This window comes from Tribolium madens, unplaced genomic scaffold (genome assembly GCF_015345945.1).
Source record: "Tribolium madens isolate multiple individuals breed KSU strain unplaced genomic scaffold, Tmad_KSU_1.1 Scaffold_1;HRSCAF=32;Tcas5.2_LG8, whole genome shotgun sequence".
Classification (NCBI taxonomy): Eukaryota; Metazoa; Arthropoda; class Insecta; order Coleoptera; family Tenebrionidae; genus Tribolium; species Tribolium madens.
The window spans coordinates 3,548,959-3,573,304 of NW_025400984.1; the positions used below are offsets into that span (position 1 = coordinate 3,548,959).

At 32.3% G+C, this 24,346-nt stretch overlaps 5 protein-coding genes across 7 annotated transcripts in view; 3 read left to right on the top strand and 2 right to left on the bottom strand.

Annotated features, from left to right (window-relative positions):
- LOC123016271 (potassium voltage-gated channel protein Shaw) overlaps positions 1-6,199 on the top strand; it is a 39,866-nt gene extending 33,667 nt beyond the window's left edge. The window contains exons 6-10 of one of the 2 annotated variants that reach the window (XM_044416563.1): positions 47-246; positions 2,270-2,819; positions 3,408-3,597; positions 4,833-4,915; positions 5,300-5,432. In XM_044416563.1, the coding sequence (XP_044272498.1) occupies positions 47-246; positions 2,270-2,819; positions 3,408-3,597; positions 4,833-4,903 (1,011 nt within the window). In that variant the 3' untranslated portion in view covers positions 4,904-4,915; positions 5,300-5,432. Of the gene's footprint in view, positions 1-46; positions 247-2,269; positions 2,820-3,407; positions 3,598-4,832; positions 4,916-5,299 lie in introns of both variants that reach the window. The other variant, XM_044416562.1, reaches the window with a different exon arrangement.
- Positions 6,200-8,742: 2,543 nt separating this feature from the next.
- LOC123003935 lies at positions 8,743-10,294 on the top strand. The gene is made up of 6 exons (XM_044397004.1): positions 8,743-8,838; positions 8,883-9,014; positions 9,062-9,224; positions 9,268-9,611; positions 9,655-9,800; positions 9,849-10,294. Exons 1-6 carry the CDS (start codon positions 8,743-8,745, stop codon positions 10,276-10,278), a joined length of 1,311 nt encoding a protein of 436 aa, XP_044252939.1. The 3' UTR covers positions 10,279-10,294.
- A 2,800-nt stretch (positions 10,295-13,094) lies between these two features.
- Positions 13,095-22,304, bottom strand: LOC123003863 (protein yellow). 2 transcript variants are annotated; one of them, XM_044396893.1, is made up of 3 exons: positions 22,169-22,304; positions 16,253-16,514; positions 13,095-14,276 (listed from the first exon to the last, which is right to left on the bottom strand). In XM_044396893.1, the coding sequence occupies exons 2-3, from the start codon at positions 16,509-16,511 to the stop codon at positions 13,228-13,230; spliced, it is 1,308 nt and encodes a 435-aa protein (XP_044252828.1). In that variant the 5' UTR covers positions 16,512-16,514; positions 22,169-22,304; the 3' UTR covers positions 13,095-13,227. The 2 variants fall into 2 exon arrangements, with proteins under 2 accessions (XP_044252828.1, XP_044252829.1); XM_044396894.1 differs by having other exon boundaries at positions 16,253-16,526.
- On the top strand, positions 17,289-18,553 carry LOC123004081 (the record flags this gene model as incomplete). The annotated part of the gene is made up of 2 exons (XM_044397193.1): positions 17,289-18,258; positions 18,321-18,553. Coding segments are annotated over exons 1-2 (357 nt in total), but the record flags the coding sequence as incomplete, so codon positions are not given.
- Positions 18,560-20,093, bottom strand: LOC123003864 (putative nuclease HARBI1). The gene has a single exon (XM_044396895.1). The coding sequence runs from the start codon at positions 19,706-19,708 to the stop codon at positions 18,638-18,640; it is 1,071 nt and encodes a 356-aa protein (XP_044252830.1). The 5' UTR covers positions 19,709-20,093; the 3' UTR covers positions 18,560-18,637.
- Positions 22,305-24,346: the final 2,042 nt, after the last annotated feature.

The following is a 24,346-nucleotide window of genomic DNA, read 5'->3' on the forward strand; positions in this document are numbered from 1 at the left end:
TATTAGAAAAAATGTGTTTTTTGTAATTTTGATTGATTTATCACAGGTCATAGGTGTTCTATCAGTATTTTTCATCTGCGTTTCCATTCTCTCGTTCTGTTTGAAGACTCATCCCGACATGAAAGTGCCCGTCATAAAAACCGTAGCCGTCCGGACTGCGAGCAATGGGACAGATTTCGTCATCGATAAAACAGACACTGATGCTCATGTCGCTTTTTTCTACATCGAGTGCATCTGCAATGCATGGTTTGTATTGTTTCCAGATACACAAAGCCCGACTAATTGAATGAACCGACTAGAAAACGATTGTTTAGGCACACAATGAAGCCAATGAATAGGCATTTTTACGCAATTTTGAATCTAAAAAACTTTTGTTTTTAGTAGATTGGAACAAATTTGTCCTACGTCAATGATAGAGAATTAATTACCGAATCGATCGGTTTTTGATTCAACTCTCTACGATAGATAGTAACGTCACAAATCACTTTTAAAGTTTTTACTAGAAAAAATTGAATCACTTTAACAAAACGTTTATTTTTCTTTTAATTCAAAAAATGTTTTCCCTAGTTTGACAGCAAATTTCCTGCCAAATCGCACAGTTTTGTTTCAAGTCTCTACAATCAATAATAATGCTACAAATCATTTTTAAACTGTTTCCGAAAAATTCAAAAATTTTCATAAAAAGTGATTTGTGACAAAACCAGTCATCGAAGCAAGTTAAAACAAAAACCAGACAATTCATCGGACAGTTTTCTACCAGAATCTACAACTGTTCTGAAAATATTTCGTCTCTGATCAAAGTCAAAATCATTATTTAAAACTAATTCATTTTTTGCCAAATTCACAGTGTGACACATGATTCTGATTCAAAATTTTCCGACGGGAGTTGATTGGTGTAAATCGCGAATCTTTCCAACTAATAGTAACGTCACAAATCACTTTTAAAATTTTCACTAGAAAACGACCAATAATAACGCCACAAATCACTTTTAAACTGTTTCCGAAAAATTCAGAAATTTTTAGAAAAAATTTAAACGTGATTTGTGACAAATCCAGTCATCGGAGCAAATTCAAACAAAAACCAGACAATTCAGCGGACAGTTTTCCACCAGAATCTACAAATGTTCTCAAAATATTTCGTCTCTGATCAAAATCAAAATCATTATTTAAAACTAATTCATTTTTTGCCAAATTCACAGTGTGATATATGATTCTGATTCAAAATTTTCCGACGGGTTGATTGGTGTAGATCACAAGTCTTTCCGACTAATAGTAACTTCACAAATCACTTTTAAAATTTTTTCTACGAAAAATTGAATCACTTTAACAAAACGTTTTTTTTCTTTATTTTCTTTTAAGTAAAAAAAAATGTTTTGCTCAGTTTGACAGCAAATTTTCTGCCAAATCGCACAGTATTTATCTCAAGTCTCTACGACTAATAATAACGCCACAAATCACTTTTAAACTGTTTCCCAAAAATTCAGAAATTTTTAGAAAAAGTTTACACGTGAGTTGTGACAAAACCAGTCATCAGCAAATTCATATAAAAACCAGATAATTTAGCGCACAATTTTACACTAGAATCTACATCTGTTCTCAAAATATTTCGTCTCTGATCAAAGTCAAAATTATGATCAAAACTAATTCATTTTTTGGCAAATTTACAGTGTGATACATGACTCTGATTCAAAATTTTCCGACTGGTTGATTGGTGTAAATCGCGAGTTTTTCCGTCTAATATTAACTTCACAAATCACTTTTAAATTTTCACAAGAAAAAAATGAATCACTTTAAGAAAACGCTTTTTTTTTCTTTATTTTCTTTTAAGTAAAAAAATTGTTTTGTCCAGTTTGACAGAAAATTTCCTGCCAAATCGCATAGTTTTTGTCTCAAGTGTTTACGATTAATAATAACGCCACAAATCACTTTTAAACTATTTCCCAAAAATTCAGAAATTTTTAGAAAAAGTTTAAACGTGATTTGTGACAAAACCAGTCATTGGAGTAAATTTAAATAAAAATCAGACAATCTAGCCCACAATTTTACACCAGAATCTACAAATGTTCTCAAAATATTTCGTCTCCAATCAAAGTCAAAATCATGATCCGAAACTAATTCATTTTTTGCCAAATTTACAGTGTGATACATGATTCTGATTCAAAATTTTCCGGTGGGTTGATTGGTGTCGATCGCGTGTCTTTCCGACTAATAGTAACGCCACAAATCACGTTTAAACAAAATCGAATCGGCTGAAAACTTTTTGTTTCAGGTTCACGTTCGAGATCTTGATTCGCTTCATCGCCTCGCCCAACAAATGCGAATTCATCAATTCATCGGTGAACATAATCGACTACATCGCCACCGCGTCGTTCTACATCGACTTGATCCTCCGGCGGTACGCAGCCCACTTAGAAAACGCCGATATAATGGAATTTTTTTCAATAATTCGAATCATGCGACTGTTCAAACTGACTCGACACTCGTCCGGATTGAAAATCCTCATCCAGACGTTCCGCGCCTCCGCCAAAGAACTCACCCTTTTGGTGTTTTTTCTCGTGTTAGGTATAGTGATTTTCGCCAGTTTGGTCTACTACGCCGAGAGGATACAGACCAATCCCGACAACGACTTCAAGAGCATTCCGCTGGGGCTGTGGTGGGCACTAGTCACTATGACGACGGTGGGGTACGGGGACATGGTGCCAAAGACATACATCGGGATGTTTGTGGGGGCCTTGTGCGCCCTCGCTGGCGTCTTAACCATCGCACTTCCGGTTCCGGTCATTGTCTCCAACTTCGCCATGTACTATAGCCACACTCAGGTACCCCCACGATGGAGCATTTTATGCTGAATCGACCAGTTTTTGATTCACAATTCTACGACCACTGAGACCGGAGTAAATCACTTTTAAAGTTAGACAAAAAAAAATAATGATTTTGAAAGATTTGATTCAATTTTACACTTATACGTTGTAAAACAAGTGACTAATTCTTATAGCTTACTTTCTACTGAATTTTTGGTGTTTGTTTCAAGAATCTGCGGGCAAAAATAGGGCCGCAAATCACGTTTAAAACAAATATGGAAAAAAATTATTTTGCTTAATAAAGTTTAAAAGTGATTTGCTCGGTTGTGTTGCATCGTAGAAACTTGAAACATACATCAATCGATTTCGCGGTAAATTTCCTAGCAGAATCACTTTTGTCCTCAAAAATTTGACGTTTTGAATCACCTTGAGATCAATTTGAATCACCAAAAGTCACAATTTCCAAAGCAAAACTTTAAAAGTGCTTGTAATTCCCGTAGAGACTTGGGACAAAAACCGGTCGATTCCTTGAAAAATCCTGATTCAGGATCCAGCTTTAATTGAAAGATCTCGTCCTGCGTTTAGCCGTATTTTTATATATTTTAGGCCCGCGCGAAACTGCCGAAGAAGCGGCGACGCGTCCTTCCCGTGGAACCAACAAGGGGTCCTCGACTTCCGGGGCAAACCCCCACTGCGCCCCCCGGTCCCGTCCCCCCATCGGCGCAGAATCGGCGAATGAACGCCGTCAAATCGAATCATCCAAAGGACATGATGGGCGGGCCCGGTCCCAAAATGGGTGAGTGTGAATTTGGCTATTCCGTAGTCGAATCATCCATTGGTTGAATCATCCATTGTTCAGATAATGAGCGGCAGGTGGCGCGACGCGACGAAGACAGATGTTACGACCTTTGACGAGGTTCGAATTTGTGTGTAAATATGACGTTTCGGTAGTGCTGAACGCGTTTTATAACTGAGAAAAAGCCATAACAGTTTTTCGCGTTTTTTATTGTCGAGGGTTTAATCTTTTATCATCGGAGTGATGACAGACACGATACTCGAGAGAAATCTAAAGAGAAATGGCCGTAATCTTTTTTGGCTGCTTATGAGGGGATTATTCCCAATTCGTTCTGCTTTGGGCGAGAAATAAGATGCTTCCACAAAATTGTGCATTTTTCATAATTTAATAAAGAAAATACAACAAAAATAAGTTTATACATTCTTTATAAACCCGTATTATCAATATCAATCACCTAGGCTTACAACTAAAGACACAAAACACGTTTTAAATTAAATCAAATGACCTTGAATTGGATTCGATAAAGTTTAAACGTGATTTGAGACATTATTACGAGTCGTGGAAACTTGGAATGGGCACCAGTCGATTCCCAGACTCATTTTCTATCAGAATACGGGAGTGCTTTAAATATTTTCTGTTCAGTGTGACCACAACATTAAAAAAAACAGACATAAATCACAAAATTTTGACATAATTTGAAAACTAGTCAAAATTTTATTAAATACTTAGTTTTATCCACTCAAATTGTTTTTTTAATGTAACAAAAATCCAGTCACAAGTCCACAAATTACGTTTAACACAAATTTCGAAAACTTTGAATTTGAATCAAGATAGTTTAAACGTGATTTGCGTCGTTATTATTGGTCGCAGAGACTTGAAACAAACACTAATCAATTCGTTAGTAAATTCTGTATCAGAATTACTTGTTTTTCCAATCACCAAAACTCTGACATGTCTTTAAAATTGATTGAAGCTACCAAAAAACGTGATTTTTTAGTCAAAATTTTAAAAGTGATTTGTGATATCTGTAGTAATCGTAGAGGTTTGAAACAAAAACCAGTCGATTCCTTGTTAAAAGCTGTTTTATGATCAGGTGTAATTTTTAAGATCGGGTCCTGTGCTTAGCCGTGAAACTCAAAAATGCACACTTTTGCCGAAAAACGCTCCCGCACTACTCGAACGTATTCGTCCGGTAATTTCCACGTCAATTGTATGAAAATCGCCTATTTTTTCAGATGATGAACGTCGTCATTCCAATTTACGTTTGAACGGTACCAAATCAAACACAGAAATGAATAGGGAATAAATAACCGATGGGGTATTATTAAAGTTTTCGTTGTGGAATGACTAATTCTAGTATGGCATGTTTTTGACATTCCGTGTTCCCTTACCATAACCTTAATTACCCCGTAATTAGGGCCGTCTGTTCGTGTGTTTAGCCGAATCTATGCATGGTAATGATGATGAGGTTAATAAAGGAGATTCTTATTTTTTTGGCTGTGTTTTATTGATCTTGAGACGACTTTTTGGTGTTTTGGCTAAATCAGCGATTCGAATTTGCCGCCAAGTGTGTGGCTGGTTGCCTGCAAGTCAGGCGATTCGAATTGTTGCCTTGTCGTTTTTTAGCACACTTTCTTCTCTCACGTGCTTGTGCCTTTTCCGTCGAAATTGGTTCGAATTTGATGAGAATTATTTTGTTTAGGTGTAATGAGTGTAGTGACGTCGTCGCTGAACCCCAACGGCTTGGAATCGAATCCGGCCGTGATGATCTGCAAGCCCAAGGAGTTCTCATCGAGTCAAGTGAACTTGGCCCAAGGCTCGACCCAATGCTACACCACACTCAAAGCTGCCAAAGACCTTACTTTACAGGAATGAAGTGCTTTCGTTTCTTTTGTACAGTAGCATATCGTGATACGTAGTATTAAGGGGGCGTAATATCACACTCGGCATATCTCGGGGGGTGGGACCAATCAGTATGCACAAAACTAAGTGTTAGGAGAAAAAATTCTAGATGTAACTCCCGGCTATTGTCCACCATTCTAAATTTCTCGATTTCTCCTCATTGTTATTGTTGTAAATTAAGGGTCCATGTTGAATTTACAAAGTTTATGGCGGGTTTATATATCACATATCTTTGCGTTTCGAATTCGGACCAAGAAATTTTTTAACGATCATTGTGATACACCACTTTTTTTCGGTTAGGAGGGGTTTTATCGCTGTATTACTGATTCAGATTTTTGGCCTTTGCTCTTTACTGTAATATAATGTAGATCTAGGGTTAAATAAGCGACTGTATGACTAAATAACTATAAATTTTGAGACACGAGTCAGTTAGACTCGAATCCTCAATTTAACAAAATATTGTCTTTATTACAATTCCGGTCAAGTGTAATAATCACAATATCGCATTGTATTATAGTAATAATAAATTTAAATAAATGAAAAACAAATATTTCCATGTTACGAGCGACTTTGTTATATATACACATTAAACATTGTAATAAGTACACTTATTTCACCTTCTCACCACGTAATTATACGATAAGTTGTTGGATTCTTCCTGTACATGATATAAATTGTAGAAATTTCGATAAATAAACAATATAAAACTCGCACTCTTTTTTAATTAATCGCGACTAAAGCACAATTCTACAAAGTGTTTGCATAAAACACTTATGTCAGATCGATTCTTACAACTATTTGACAACAAAGAAAATAAAAAAAAACATCTAAGAAAATTTGTGCAAAACCACTAAGAATTTTTATATGAAATTTAGTATTCTACACCCCATTTCCCAATTGTTCAAAGTTTTTTTTTTGTTTATTCTATTTTAAAATTAAATATGTAAATAAAACTAGAAATTTTATTATCAAAAACACGTATCTTGATATAACTATAAAAACTACAAAAATCATGTAATTTTTGGATAAAAAAGTCTCAGAATTTTAATCTAATAATATCTTATTCTTAATCAGAACACTCTTAACTTAGATTTCTAAATTTATTAATTTACAGGTTCCCAGATAAATAGTTCTCACACGAAAAAAGAAAATTATGTAGGAATCTAAATACTCGTATATAAGAATTTGACAATTTATTAATAATAATCTAATAGAATAATAAATCAAGAAATCTACCACAGCGAGAAAAAAGTGACTATTTTACAAATACTTTTATTTTTTGTTTGAACATTTGAGAATTTGAAAATGTAGATCTGAGAATCTGGGAAACTATAATAAGAACCTCAGAATTAAAAAATGTGAAATTTTGAAAAATTAGTTATCTAAAATTTATAAATTTAAAGATGTGATTAGATGTTGTTTTAAAAATCCTCAGAATATGAACGAAAGTCAAGAGTGTGTAATCTTGGAAATAATGTAAACATTTTAGAACTTGAGAAACTGACAATCTCAAAAATTTGCGAATGTTAGGAATCAAAAAATCACGTAAAAACTGATTTGTGTAAAGGTTTATTAAAATACAAAGAATTTGATTTTTCAATGTTATTTTTTTGTTTTGTGTGTATTAAATTTGTAATAAAAACCCACTTATTCAAAAGAAATTATTTACAGTTACGATTTAAAGAAATATATGAAGTCACTAAGAACTATTGCCCGACCCATTTTTCTAATTTTTCAAAATTGTTTCTTTGTTTATATATTTTAAAAGTAAATATCTCAAATAGAAATTTAAATATTAAAAAAATTTATCTAAAAAAACATTAAATATCAATAAAATTAAAAAAAATCATTTTCGTTATTACAAATTTTATAATTTTTAGATACGAGAATCTCAGAATTAATAAATTTTAGAATCGTAATCTAATAATTTCTCATTGTTAATCAGAACACTCTTAGATCTTGACATTCTTAAATTCACAGGTTCTCAGATTATTTCTCACAAGAGAAAGTAAAAATCTGATTATCTAAGAAACTGAATAAATGCGAAACAAAAAATTTCACAATATAATAATCTCATAGTATGTGAATCTAAAATATAAAAATCTATCATAGCAAAAAAGTGCCTACTTTATAAATACTTTAAATTGTTTGGCAGCAGGCTCGTCTTCTACAAATTTTGACAAAGAATTTGAGAAGTAATACATTTTATATAAAATAATTTATTAAATACTTACTGTTTCACTCAAAAATCACACATTCACACTTTGCGATAAACACAAAATAAAAAATTAAATGTTATTTTTCTAAAAAATTAAAAGATATTGTTGACTTACCCTTTAATCCGTATACTTGTAGCACGATTGCTTCCTCTATTTCCCCCATTGACACTCACTAATAACTCAAAATTTTAAAAATCACGCACTACCAAATTAAACACTCGAAAATACCCAACACGTACGCATTAATACAGCCTTTATTTCTACACAATTTTGCACTAAAACACGAAATAAGTAATTTATTCGGACAATTATTACAGTTCAATTAATTCGTACGGGAGCTTGGCTAAGACTGACTAGTTATCGTAATATTTTCCAAAAACGGCCAAAAACCTATTTTGGAACAGTTCCGGTGTAAAAGGTTTTGTTCGGAGCTGCGTAATCCTTTTTTACTCTTATATTTCTTGTACACTAGCGAAACAATCACCTTTTTTTAAAAGATAGAATATTTGATGTGTTTTCCAACGACAACAAACACAAAGGCCTAATTAATTAATAATAGTTTATAGTAAGAGTGGGTCTAAGAACCCTCTGATACTTCTGTTTCTTTTGTATTTAGTTTTATATTTCGTTTCAAGAACTGGCGCTTAAAAAAAGTCAAAAACTTGGCTTTTTGGAACTAATTTTTCTTAAAATTTTTCATGAAAAAAAAAACAAAAGTACAAGTCTACTTCAAACCGTAAAAGCCCAGTCGAAATTTTGCATCAAGGTTCTTGTAATATTCGAGATCGTAAATCAAAATATATGATTTTAATGATTTTTTGAATCTTGAAATGATATAGGTGTTTTTTGATGTGACCCATAAATCGACAAAATTACAACAAAAAATCAATTTTATCACCATATATTATCACTATCAAGCATATAACCCTGCCAAGACTTAATTTACAGTCACATTAGATTAGTTCAATAAATCAGAGATAAAACCTAAAACGTTTTCAAAGCCTCTTCAAATCCGTCAGTCACAATGGCATTCATCAACGTGAAAGACTGCTTAACCGATCCCAGACAACTAATCAAATTGATTCTTCTGGTGGTATGTGTCTCTATAACCATCTACCAAGTGAGTTTCAAAAAGTGCTAAATTTTATTCTGAAAAATTGCTAGCTTTCAGAGTGTGTCAACAAAATTGTTAGACCGCCAATCACTTCGCATTATAGATTTCGCTACAACCAGAGTATCAAATATCCAGCAATCACGGTGTGTAGACGTCCTTCTTTCAAAAGTTACTTATTTCCGGTAAATAACACTAAATTTGCTTCAGTTTTTCAAAAATGTTTTGCTAGAAATTTGGAATTCGGGCTAGTACTTTAGATCTCGCGGCGAATAACCTTTTCGAAAATTTCCCTTTCAACACTACATCCCTCGAAGACTTCCTCAATGCTACCACATACGATTTCAAAGAAGTGGTACCACTTTACGGTTACAACGAGACCGGAATGGGCGAAAGTGAGTGTGTATCACTACCAGAAAAATTCAAAATTATTTGTAGATCTCCGATTTCGCAAAACTTTCTTCACCAAACGTGGCCTTTGCCACACCATGATCCCAAAGGAAATGTCCGAGAATTTTGCCATCGCTGGGGGCTTCTGGTTGTACTTGAGACACTCTGCTAAGGATAAAACTAAGGATGCAAACGGGTTATCCACTACCGGTTTTGAGATCCACATCCACGACGAGTTTGAAGTGATCAAAGAGGAAGATGGCTCAAATACCGGTTTTGTGTATGTTGAAACTGGGGAAGATTTACACGTGACTTTGACAGTGCAGACCTACAGTCAAGTTTCCACCACACAACAACCCTGTGTCAAAGACCCAACATATGGCAAATCAAGGGTGAGGCAAAAAAATATCGATTTTTTCAGTTTTTTGGTTTCAGTGTGAGCAAAAATGTGTGCACAATTTCGCGGCCAAGAAAGTGGGGTGTAAAGTACCTTGGTTGCGGGATTTGGACCAGGACTATCCCCTGTGTTCCGACTACATCTCCATAAACAATATTACCAACGCTATGACTGAAAAATTTAGGTAAATTTTGTTGTGCATTTTTTTTTGTTGTAGATAATCAAGTTTCAGTTCGCAAGCTTTGTCAGAGTGTGATTGTCAAGGCCGCTGCAATAACACTCTCTACAAGTACCAAATCGAGCACAGACGAGATGTTGATGTTATTCAAGGCTCTTCAAGCACCATTGCTATTTATTTTGCCTCGAATTTGGTGACTGAATTAAATGACGTTATTAGTTACGACTGGAATGTATTTCTGGCCGATATTGGAGGCTCTCTTGGATTTCTTTTAGGACTTTCAGTTATTGGTTTCGTCAATGTGATTGAAGAAGTTGTCAAATTAATCTTCAGAGTGAGTGGGAAAGAAAAGACCGAAACTTTGCCCCAATTGGAGGCTGAGGGAGACGGAAAAGAAGGCGAGAGCTTAAAAAGTGTGATGGAATTCGTGGCCAATTGCGACATGTATGAGGAAAAATACGCCGATAAAATCAACAAATATTAAATGTTTTGTGTCTTAACTGTTTTTTTTTATTACAAAAAATATTTAACGTTTTCCAAACGCCAGTCCATGAAACTACATATAAAACTAAATACAAAAGAAAAGTGTCGGAGGGTTATTAGACCCACTCCTACTATAAACTATTATTAATTAATTAGCCCTTTGTGTTTGTTATCGTTGGAAAACACATCAAATTTCCTATTTTTTTTAAAAAAGATGATTATTTTGGGATAAATAGTCATTGAGAAATTCGCTAGTGTACAAAAAATATAAGAGTAAAAAAAGATTACGCAGCCTCGAACAAAAGCCTTTTACACCGGAATTGTTACAAAATAGGTTTTTGTGCTGTTTTTGGAAATTATTACAATAACAAGTCAGTCTTAGCCAAGCTCCCGTAGAAATTACTTGAACTTATTTTGTGGTTCAGTGCAAAATTGTGTAGAAATGAAATCTGTATTATCAGTGCGTACGTGTTGGGTATTTTCGAGTGTTTAATAGACATTTGGTAGTGCGTAATTTTTAAAATTTTGAGTTATTAGTGAGTGTCAATGGGGGAAATAGAGGAAGCAATCGTGCTACAAGTATCCGGATTAAAGGGTGAGTCAACAATACCTTTTAATTTTTAGAAAAATCAGATTTGAATTTTATTTAACACATTAAACTGATTTTGTGTTTCTTTATTTTCAGTAGGTCCGTTTAAGAAGCAGAGGCAAATTGCTATAAAGGGTAGCAGAAGAAGAAGTAAGGTTAGTGCATTTTAATTTTTTTATTTAGTGTTTATCATAAAGTGAAGTGTGTGAGTTTGTGATTTTTGAGTGCAACAGTAAGTATTTATTAAAATTATGACTAGGAATTAATTGTGTTTTAGATAAAATCTATTATTTCTCAAATTCTGTTTCAAAATTTGTAGAAAACGAGGCTGCTTCCCCACAAATTAAAAGTAATTCGAATTACTTTAGTCTTGAATCAAATTTTACTTCGCTTTTTTTTAATCGATTAATGGCAAATTAAAATTTCAATTTTATCTCAATTAACAGGGCCGTACCCAAGGGGGGGAACTGGGTTGTTATTATAGTGTTATAAAGGGTAAAAAAAAAATAATTTTTTGTTATTTTAGTGAGTTAATTTTAAATTTTTGTGAATTAATTTTTCATGTGTTAATTATACAGAATGTTCCATTTTTATTGTTAGATACAAATTTAAATAGATGATAGAATTTTCAATTTTAAGGCAAAAGTTTCCTATAAACATGTTTCGAAAAATGCTATAAAAGGGAGTTAGACCCCCTAAAAAGGGTGCGTATTTTAGAATAGATAAAATTACAAAATTTGATACACCTGGTAACCTTTATATGTACACCTAAACGAATACCAAATGGCAAAATTTTTAATCAGGGGCGTCCAAAACGGTAAAACAAATTTCATTTTTAATTTTTATGCTGTTTATGGGCTGTAACATAAATTTTTAAACCGATTTTACTGAAAATTGGTAAATTGTATCGAAAAAACGCAAAAGACCGTTTTTTTACGAAAAACTATGAAATTTATTATTTTGTTGCTGAAAGTGACAAGGAACCACAGGCAAAATAGTTAGAGTACATTTACCTTAAAACCACCCAGTTTAGGAAGCCCCTAATTAAAAATTTCAACATTTTATCTTTGTACTATTTAGGTGTATAAAGGTTATCCATCTTTAGCAAATTTTGAATTTTTTTTCTAAAATGGTTTCGAAAATATTGGAAAAACCTATTAAAAAACGCACTCTTGTGTAGCATTTTTCGATATACAGGAGAAAAATGTCATATAAGGTAAGATATCAGCAACATGGAAAAAATGTTAAAAAAAATTTATCTATAAAAATTTCGAAGTTATGAGGGTTTAAAGTTTGCTTTTTGACTTTATTTATTTCTGTTAGAAAAATAATTTTACAAGTTTTTTTGCTATAGGCTATTAAAAGAGGAAACAAAGAAGTTGTATCCTAAATTGTAACTCTGTTTAATGTTATTTGTGGCTTTTATTGGCAAAATTTTTGTGCCTTTACTAAATAATTGTAAAAAAAACATATACAAGATCATCAGTATCATTAAATAGACATAAAAAAATGTCAAATGTCAAAAAATAAATGTCAAAATTTTTTGACAGATAGAATTTTTTAAACATTTTTTTCATGTTCCTGGTATCTTACCTTACTTGGAAATTTTCTCTGGGGCGCGAGTTCTGGCGCACCCTGTATGTTTATAGAAAACTTTTGTTTTAAAACTGAATATTCTATCTCCTGTTTAAATCTATACCAATAAAAACGGAACATCCTGTATAGTTTTATAAATATTAAAAAAATATTTTATTTTTTGTTACTTTTGTGAGTTAATTTGTATTTTTTTCAATTTAAAGTGTGCTTAAAGATGAGCAATATATTTTTGCTTTTTAATCTGCCTTCTTTCATTCCATTTTCATGAACCAACAAAAACCCACCCGAAATAAAATCAAAATTGCAAATAAATGTTTCAAAAATAATTTTCTATAACGAAAGATTTTACAATCTTTTTTTAACACCCTGTAGATCTTGACTATTTTTGTTTTTGCTAACAATTTTCTACTCCTGTTTATTACAGAACAATGATCGTTTTTTTATAAGATAGCATAAACATAAAACACGACAACTTTTTTATTGTAAAATCAAGATTTTTGATTTTGCTAACATGCTACACGTAATTACTTGAATTTTCTTCGAAATTGAAAATTTTAAATTTGGACCACATCACGTTTTTACACTTGTGATGGTCCTAAAAACACAAAATACGTGACAATAAAACATTTAAAAAATTGTTAAGACTCTATTGCTTTATTTTTACAAATAAGTACAATACTTACAACAAAACACTACAGACTAGCCTAAAATAAATAAATAAATCTCGCGGCAATTATACAATAATTACAGGATATTTGTAAAAAATTACAAATTCATTATGGCAACAAACATGACGAGGACCATCCCTCCAACAGCACCAACTCCCATCCCCCCACTTTTAATATCATTATTTTTAATCCTCGTTACCAGTTTCGAATCGCAAGCTGTCCCTCTGATGGCGTCAGCCACCGGGGCCGTAAGCACCCGATAATTAACCTCATTTTTGTCCAAGTGGCCATATAAGAAAATGGGGAGACGGTCTGACATAACCCAGAGATTGTCATCATTGTCAACTTTAATATCATTGGGGAAAATCATAGTAACATTGTTCATGTAAACCCTCCCTTGGGACTCCATGGTGTAGGCGGGGTTTGTGGTCCTCCAACAGGCCACTGCGTTCAAATTTAGCAAGGAGTAAAAAAGGACGTCAGTTTTCTGGTCAAGAAACGAGACCCCACTTTGGCCCTTCGGCCCTCTACTCCCCAATAATTTGAACTCGTGGAAATGCTCCTTGCCTGCGTTCTCCCTTAAGTATTTGGTACTAACCGAGAACTCGTTAGTACTACTCATGGGGTGGAAATAGAGAGTACTAAACCCATCATGGTCGGGCTTCGACAACGCCATACCAAACAACCCATCGTTCCACACAAACGTAATCCCGGAAACGTTAAACTCCCCCATGAGAGGATCAATGGAGAAATAATTGTGCTCCACTCTCCAACTCTCCCCCTTCTTCCACGAGTACACGACTATCCCAGGAGGGTCCCCCAAATCCCCCAAATATGCGTAAGTGTCCGCACAATTGTGGTCCTCCACGACAATATTCGCCAGGAAACTCTCACTCTTGACTTGTCCTTGAGGAATCTTGTAACTCCTGAGTAAACTGTCATTGTCAAGGTCGTAGATGAGGAGAGTGACATTTTTGTGGATTTTGGGATGGGTGAAATCCTCGATTCCCGTATCCAGAACCCATAAACGGCCGCAATGGTCGGCTCGGACCCGGAAAGGGGACACTATCTCCGGGGGGTCAACCGAGTGGCTCTTGTGGGCCTCCCAGTTGGGGTACGGCCGCAGCTTGGGCGAGTCCATGGGGTCTGAAGCAAAAAACACATTAATTAAGTTAGATTTAGATTAGATTTACTTTCCATTTTAGGGTAGTAATACAGGGTGTTCGTTTTTCGAGCTCCACCATTGGGATCTCAGTTATCTCAAAATTTAATGTAGCATTATTACTTTTTGGATTATTGTAAAAAAACGGAAATTTGTAATTTTCGTTTTTATTTATTCAAGCGAAAACTAAAAAACCTAGACGTTTTTAACTAGAACGTTCTTAACGCACTTTTTTACAGAAATCTAAATCTGCCATCGCATTTTCCAAGGCATTCTTGATATCAGAGTTCAACACTCAACTTAGGATTTTCTTATGGACGTCATATTCGATTTCTGAATTTTTAAAAAGTCTTTTTGTTCCTGATTACAACGATGTATCACACGATATAATTAAATTTTACATGCTAATCAAAATTTAAAAAAGCGTTTTTTCAAAGAGTGTTTTGGAAAAAACGCCACTAATTTTAATTAACAAACTAAATTTTGACAGTTCAATTGAATTTAGACCTGGAATTCACATTTCCGTCAAACTTACCTTCTGTTCTAGCAGAAATTCTAAAAATTTTTACATTGAGTGTTTTTGACCTAAATAGACCCCTGAAAAATGACATGTTGCAAGAAATACAGTGTTTTCAAAAAAGATTGTAAAAATATTTCAGGAGGTAAAAGTATAAACCAAAACAAACAAATAAGACTTTTTTGAAACATTTATTTGCAATCTGTTCTAGTAGAAATTCTAAAAATTTTCACATTGAGAGTTTTTGACCTAAACAAACCCCTTGATACTGATTTTAACTCTTACAATTGCAAATTATTTGACATTATTTGACACATCTATCATTTCCTTATATTATTAGATATTAATTTAGTCTGTTAGAAGTTTTGTTTGCATCATTGGAATATACAATCATCGTTAATCCTTAAAATAAAAATTACCTTAGTTTTTGGGATTAAAATGTTTAGGTGATACGAAAATAATAATTATTTTAAGAGTTTATAATACGAAAAATTCAAGTCAAATCAAATTTTTGAGTTATTTAACTTTTTAGAAAAAGACAAAAGTAAAAAATGAATGTTGCAGAAAAAACAGTGTGTTCAAAAAAGATTGTAAAAAACATTTCAGGAGGTAATAGTATAAACCAAAACAAACAAAAAGTCTTTTTTGAAAAATTTATTTGCAATCTGTTCAAACAAAAAAGAGAAGCTTCTAGTAAAATTGTAAATTTTTCACATTCGATAATTTCGAAACCGTTACTTTGTTATTAAGACTATTAGCTCCTATAAATGTTACAATTTTTTAACATCCTGTATAAAAATTGTTTTTGAGCAAAAAAATGTGATGAACAAAATTTTCTATTGTTATTATGACGTTTATTTTGTAAACTTTTTGTTACCATAGTTACATAAATAATTCAGTGCATTTCTGTAGCAACTTTCCGTAACTGCTTCTCAGTCGACTCGTGTGGGATGGAAATAAGGTTTTAAAATAAAAATTTATTATAAGCAAAAAATTTTACGAGAGAAAGAGACAAGATTGTTGACTTTTAAATAAAAATCCACAAAGAAAAAATTAGCAAAAAAGTAAAAATATACAAAAAAACTGAGGTAATATGGCGTCCATAAGAAAATCCAGAGTTGCGTGTTGTAAATCTGATATCAAAAGCGCCTTGGAAAATATGATGATAGATTTAGATTCATTGTAAAAAAGTGTTTTAAGAACGTCTTAGTTAAAAACGTCTAGGTCTTTTAGTTTTCGCTTGAATAAATAAAAACGAAAATTACAAATTTTCTTTCAGATTATTATTCAGCATCAAAATGCGCAACTTTGCCCTATTTAACCGACCTCGTATCTCTTAGAAATTGAATAAACAGAATTTTAAATTTATTGTTAAAATTATGTACAGTAGAGGACAAAGTTAATGTCGCAATTCGCGGCCTGCTATTTTATCATTTCTTTTACCGGAGAGTTTGATGTAGTTGAGCGAGGCCGCCACCCCCGAGCGCCATCTTGGCACAGTGATGAAAAGCCTATCTTTGTGCACTTCTAGGCCTAGAGGAAGGTTATTTTCCGGTATGAATTTTCCGCTTTTGATGGCCTCTTCACGTGCGGAGGACGAGGGGAACTCAAAGTCGAGTTCTTTCCATTGATAGGCGACACGAAGGTTGTCCATAGCGAGTGTTAAGGTGAAGAGGAGGAAAAATGTCCATATTGGAAGCATTGTCTAGAAGGAAAACTATAATTACGTTTTCTTGTGATGAGTCAGTTTTTATCGATTGTAAATAAATAAGATTTGTTGTGGATATGCAATGTCACGAATTGAATAACAATATAATTGGCGTTGTGAATATTTATGATTGAAAAAAGGTAAATAAATTAATTAGTGTGCTGTTAATTGAGTGAATGTTCAGAAATGCGTGGAAAATATGGGAAATTATTCGTGGAAAATACATAAATAAATTAACTGCTCTTAGTTCTTTAGGATAAGTGAATCCAGTTTTAATAAATTTCTAGCCAAAATCAAATACCTACATTAGGTTTCGGTGTCAGTTTTAAAAATATTTCCCCCCAATAGGGAAGAAAATGACCCTTTATTCCCTCGTTTTTGACTAATAATCTAGTACTTTACTCCTTCGGGAATAAAATTAATGAAATACCAATTTTTACTATTAAAATAAACCGAAATTGAATAAATAAAATCTTTTGAGTGTTTTTGATCTAAGCATTTTAACGCATACAATACAAATAATGTGACATTATTTGACACATTTATTATTTTCTTATATTATTATTAATTTAGTCTGTTAGGAGAAAAGTTTTGTTTCCGTCTTTGGAATATAGATCGTTAATCCTTAAAATGAAAATTATCTACGTTTTCGGCCTTAAAATGTTTACGTGATACGTAAATAACTATTTTAATGCCCGGTTGCACAAAACTCCCATCAATCGATCATTAGATAATGGTTCATCAAAATTTGATGGTTTGTTAACTTTGATTGCGTTGCACAAAACAATTTGCACATGGTATAATGATTCATCATATGATGATCGTTTAATTACACATCCGATATGACAACAACGCCGTATTTCTTTAATTTGACATTTTGACAATTTTTGTGTCATTGTCTTTGTGTCTTGTGTTCTGGTGGTAGTGTCTTGTGTTTTGGTTCTAAGTTCGAAGCAGGATGTCGTCGAAACGGGTAAATTATACCCACAATGAAAAGAATATATTCCTTTCGGTGGTAGCGAAGTAAGTTTTTATCAAATTTGTTCTAGAGAAACCAACACCAAGAATACACCAAGAGACTTCAACATTTTACTATTCCAATTAATTTTATTCACTTTGTACTCGTTACCTCAGTTTTTTCCCATTTTCCACTAAAATAAGCTCAATATTTTCGACATTTCAACTCCTTAATCCTTGTCTCATCCTTTAGATATAAAGAAGTTATTGAAGATAAATGCACCAAGGCGTGGGCGGTGCAGAAAAAGGCAGTTGCGTGAGAAGCAATTGTAGAAGAATTTAATTGCTTGGCTGAATCAGGTACTAGGTCGGTCAAGCAATTAAAAATCTTTTACGAAAATATAAAGCGGGAAACTCGTAAAAGGGTGGCTCAGGAACACGTAAGAATTTTATAAAAAACACATGCTACATTTGACAAATATATATTTAAGCAAGAGCAATATGAAGCCAGAGTAAAGGAGGGCGAAGCGAGGAAGGCCGCTGCTCACGACAAGGTAATTACATGACACAAATTTACATTACACCACAGTCTTTTTTTTTGTAACAAATTATATTTATAAAAATTATAAAAAAATTAATATTAATTAAAAGAAAGAAATAATGAAGACTGGCGGAGGCAGTTCCACCTTGGAAATGACCTCCGAACAAGAAATACTCCTGGCCACAATACGGGAACAAGTGGAGCCCCTAGATAATGCTTATGACAGTGCGGCTGAATATTTCAGTAATATACACGCTTAAATATTAATAAAACAAAAATAATTTGTGATTTTTTTGTCTTAATAGATGATATCGAAATATTTGAGAAGCCGCAAACTCCAATTCCCGAACTTGCACTCTCTGGACGTTCCACTGACCTTGCCCGCTATGAACCTTCCTCCAACTTTCCCTGCTCTGCAAACCCAGAACCTTGTCCTAAACCTGTTCCTACCCTGCCAAGACGTAAAATTTTGAAACCCCGAAAAAAACAAAAATTAAATTATAAAGATCTATATTATCAGGAAAAAATTAAAACCGAAAAAAAGAAACAAATTTTATTAAATTATGAAATACAGAAAGTTAAATTAGAAATTAAAAAAATGCAAAAATAAATATGTGTTTTTTTATCTGGCGAAAATAGTTTCGACCAGAGAATTCCTTACTGCAAAGTTAACATTATTTATGTTATGTTCTTGATAAATAACATTTTCCTCCTCATCATGTTCTATAATCTCATCAAAATATTCTTCTATATCATCATCTTGCTGTTTGCAGATGTTGTGTAGAACTCCACAGGCAACAATTACTTCAACTATAGTATTAATTTTTAATCGAAGCCCATATTTCAATGATGGAAAACGACGTTTCAAAACTCCAAAAAATCTTTCTATGCAGTTCCTAGTAGAGATATGAGCTCGATTATAAGCCTCTTGGCTTGCGTTAGCTGGATTACGAAATGGAGTGAGGAGGTATTGTTGGCAAGGATATCCACCGTCACCKAATAGATACCCATTACCATATCTCCCCATTCGAAAGTCGACAGGAAGAGGCGAATTATTAAAAATCGTACTGTCGTGTACCGATCCCGGCCATCGAGAAACGATGTGTAATAATTTCAAATTGGCGTCGCAAACGGCCTGGACGTTAATACTAAAGTACCCTTTTCGATTTCGGTACAGTTCTGCATTTGCACCACCAGGCGATTGGATGCCAACATGGGTACAATCCACAGTACCCACAACACGAGGAAAACCAGCAATTTGAAAAAAATTTCTTTTGGTTGCTACCAACTCCTCAACGGTCCTCGGCATKTTAATATYTTCTTGAGAGAGTCGAGCAATTTCGCGTGTGACTTTTTGGATAATTCTGCAGATGCTGGATTTGTGGACGTGCATCCAATCGCCGACGAGTTCCAAAAAGCCACCCGTTGCATAAAATCGGAGGGCAATTAAAAATTGGGTTTGTGCACTCAAGGATTTGTTCCGCTGCGTCTTAGGTGCGACTCTATCTCCAATTGTGTGTACTAGATAAGTAACAGTAGCTTTATTTAAGCGAAACCTTTTTTTAAAGTCATATTCATCCAACATCTCAAATGGATTTTCACGGTCCCGGATGAAACGAATTCTCCGTACAGGCCTTTCAGGTTCTTCGTAATCACTCTCGCTTGATGAAGATGAGGATGTGTCCCACAACATTTTTCAAATAATAAAGTCAGTTCAATGTTTTCTACAACTTTTTAATCCTTATTACTGTCTCATCCTTTAGATATTTAATAACAACTCACTAAAAACGCCTAAAAACGTCAAGAAAAAATTTGACATATGATTTAATCACCGATTAATCGCCCGCGGTTCAGTCATTAAGCTGATGAGTCGTTAATGAATAGTTAACAGTGACATTTTTGTTTGTGCAACGGAAAACAGTGGTGATGGACCATTAACGGACCATTATCGTTGATAATCATCAAATTTTTGATGAAACGTTAATCAACCGTTAACGGTGTTTTGATTTCAACAAAATTTTTGATGAATGTTTAAAGCTTTGTTAACTATCCGTTATCTTTCGTGCAACCGGGCTTAAGTCTTTATAAACTAATTAAAATGCCAAAAATTCAAGTCAAATCAAAATTTTGAGTTATTTAACTTTTTAGAGAAGACAAAAGTGAAAAATGACGTGTTCCAAAAAATACAGGTTATTCAAAAAAGATTGTAAAATATTTCAGAAGGTAATAGTATAAACCAAAACAAACAAATAAGACTTTTTTGAAACATTTATTTGCAATCTGTTTTAGCAAAAATTCTAAAAATTTTCACATTGAGTGTTTTTGATTCCTTGATACTGATAAAAATCATCAATCAAATAATGTCAAATAATTTGCAATTATATACAAGTAAAAACTCTTATATAATTGCAAATTGTTTGACACATCTATCATTTGCTTATATTATTATTATTAATTTAGTCTGTTAGAAATTTTGTTTGCATCTTTGGAATATAGAATCATCGTTAATCCTTAAAATAAAAATTACCTACGTTTTCGAGATTAAAATGTTTACCTGATACGTAAATAACTATTTTAAGTTTTTATAAACTAATTAAAACGCGAAAAACTCAAGTCAAATCAAATTTTTGAGTTATTTAACTTTTTAAGGAAAGACAAAAGTAAAAAATGACATGTTGCAGAAAATACAGTGTGTTCAAAAAAAAAGATTGTAAAAATATTTCAGGAGGTAATAGTATAAACCAAAACAAACAAAAAAGTATTTTCTCAAACATTTATTTGTTGCAATCTGTTCAAACAAAAAAAAGAAGCTTCTAGTAAAATTGTAAAAATTTTCACATTCGATAATTCCGAAACGGTTACTTTGAAGACCCACGTTTATTAAAACTATTAGCTCCTACAAATGTTACGATTTTTTTAACACCCTGTATAAAAATAGTTTTGAGCAAAAAATTGTGATTAACTGTATTTTCTATTGTGAATATGACGTTTATTTTGGAAACTTTTGGTTACCATAGTGACATAAATAATTCAGTGCGTTTCTACAGCAACTGCTTCGTGTAGGATAGAAAAAAAGGTTTTAAAATAAAAATTTATTGTAATCAAAAAAATTTTACTAGAGAAAGAGACAGGGTTGTTGACTTCTAGATAAAAATCCACAAAAAAAATTAGCAAAAAAGTAAAAAGAGACAAAAAACTGAGTTAAATCAAAATTTATTATTAGCTCTTTAAATATTTTACAATCTTTTTTAACACCCTGTATAAAAAAATCTTTTTGAGCAAAAAATTGTGATTAACTGTATTTTCTATTGTATGACGTTTATTTTGGAAACTTTTTGTTACCATAGTAACTCTCCGTAACTGCTTCTTAGTCGACTTGTGTGGGATAAAAAAAAGGGTTTCAAAATAAAAATTTATTGTAATGAAACAATTTTACGAGAAAAATTCACAAAGAAAAAATTAGCAAAAAAGTAAAAATAGACAGAAACTGAAATTTCCATAAAATTTTCCATTATTAGCGTAATTTCCAGGTGGTCAACCTTGCTTTTACATATTCTCTAATCGGTTACTTTTATTTAAATATTGGGAAAATTAACAGTAATTTATCTACCATATAATCTACCGAATTGGTTTTGTGTTAATTTATAATTTTCTATGGGAAAGCACTTTTTGCAGTTTTCCAGCTCCAACACAAAGCCAACTATGCACTACATTCCTGACAAACTACAACACATGTTTATGCACTGTTCTCGATTAATTAACTTTATTTAACCCATGGTCGCTTGTAATGAGGTATTCTACCTTGTACTTCTCTTATTTACGAGTTTAGTTCGATTATTAAACCACCATCGAAATGTGTATTTTATTTAATAATTTTTACAATTAGTACAAGCGAAATTCATGAGGCAACAAATACATAACTTAGTTTTATAATAACACTAAGCTGACCTACATATCAACATGATTGATTATTAATTGTCACATTGTTCCAACAATTTCGATTTAATTTATTTTCGCCCAAAAATTGGAAATTCTCGCGATGATTTTTTTTTCGAAAACCCCAAAATAGTGATCGACTTCTTATTAAGTGTTACAAGTGTGCCCCAAAACCCGCAAAGCCACTCATCACTCGACCGCATTCGCACTTACTTACACCAAAAATGTCGAAATGGCACAATTCTAGTGAAATAATTCAACAACACAGCACAATTCGTAGTGATCTCTAAGAGCACATGGCAAGGTGTGTCTTCGGCTAGGAATACGCGGCACAACTGACCTTCGCCACTTCTTGCCCAACACCAGTGAAAGTCACTGCGAAGAAATCGCGACTTGAGTATTTGACGCATACGTCACTGGTATTCCTCATCCACGTCATATCTCAATCGGAAGAACTTATCGAATCATGAGATTAAAAGTGGCGAAGGATGTGGGAGCGATTCCTGGGATGACTTATAATTTAAATAAAAAAATTGACTCGGATTTGTGATCTTGAGGTGACCTTACCCTGTTTTCTGATTGATGATGAAAGTGAGGCTTGAAGGGTGAGGTTTTGTAACCGTGAGGTGTCAGCAAAGGCCTTAAAAGGCCATAATGTGAACGGAAACTTAGCCTATCAAAAATTGCTATCCTTGTTTATTTTTTTCCTAACATTAAAATATAATAAAAATATATTAATCTTGTAAAATTTTCACAAAATGCAAACAGTTTTTACATCCTCAATTTTAGAAATCGAAAAATACGAAGGAAAAATATTCAGGAATAAAATAAAAATGCAACAATTTCAATTCAAAAGAGACATTTCAAAAAACAAACATGGGACTAGTTTTGTAATTTTCAATTTTTTCAAAATAAGAAAAAAAATTGTTTTGATTTTGATTTTTCGATAAAAATTGAATAAAATGTTGCTAGTTATAATTTTTAGATCATGGTCTTTGTAAAAAAATTCTATTAGGTTTCAGTTTTTCACATCATCACTGCCATTTAAAAAATTAAATATTAAATTATAATTCTAAATTTTTACTGACACCTCAGTAAAGGCCTTAAAAGGCCATAATGTGAACGGAAACTTAGCCTATCAAAAATTGCTATCCTTGTTTATTTTTTTCCTAACATTAAAACATTAAAAAAATATATTTATCTTGTAAAATGCAAACAGTTTTTGCATCCTCAATTTTAGAAATGGAAAAATACAAATCAAAAATATTCAAAAATAAAATAAAAATGCAACAAGTTCAATTCAAAAGAGAGATTTCAAAAAACAAACTTGGGACTAGTTTTGTAATTTTCAATTTTTTCAGAATAAGAAAAAAAATTGTTTTGTTTTTGATTTTTTTGCTTACTTTTCAAAATGAAAATTTATATAATTTTGATTTCCATTTAAAATATTAAAAATTACCAATTTAAAAAATGTTTCTGAGGTGTTAGCAAAGGCCTTAAAAAGCCATAATGTGAACGAAAACTTATCCTATGAAAAAAATTGCTATCGTTTATTTTTTCCTTAAGAAGTTCCAAATTTAATAAAATGTTTCTAGAAATATTGAAAAAAATTATTAATCTTGTCAAATTTTCACAAATCGTAAACAGTCTTTCACATCCTCAATTTTAAAAATAGAAAACATTTCGAAAATAAAAATGCAACAATTTCAATTCAAAAGAAATATTTTAAAAAACAAACTTGGGATTGGTTTTGTAATTTTCAATTTTTTCAAATTAAAAAAAAATTGTTTTGTTTGTAATTTTTGCTATTACTTTTCAAAATGAAAATTTATATCAAAAAATGTTTCCATAAAAATTGAATAAAATGTAGCTACTTGTAATTTTTAGACCATGGCGTTTGTAAAAAAAAATCTATTTAGTTGCCCTATAAAAAATTAAATATTAAATTAAGATTTTAATTTCTTTTTGAGGTGTCAGTAAATGGCCTTAAAAGGCCATAATGTGAACGGAAACTTATCCTATGAAAAAAATGCTATCGTTTATTTTTTTCCTTGAAAAAAGCTTCAAATTTAATAAAATGCTTCTAGAAACTTAAAAAAATTATTAATCTTGTGAAATTTTCACAAAACGTAAACAGTCTTTCACATCCTCAATTTTAAAAATGGAAAACATTTCGAAAATAAAAAAGCAACAATTTCAATTCAAAAGAAACATTTCAAAAAACAAACTTGGGACTGGTTTTGTAATTTTCAATTTTTTCAAAATAAAAAAAATTGTTTTTTTGATTTTTGCGATTATTTTTCAAAATAAAATTTATATAAATTTTTTTTCGATAAAAATTGAATAAAATGTAGCTAGTTTTAATTCTTAGATCATAGCCTTAGTAAAAAAATTC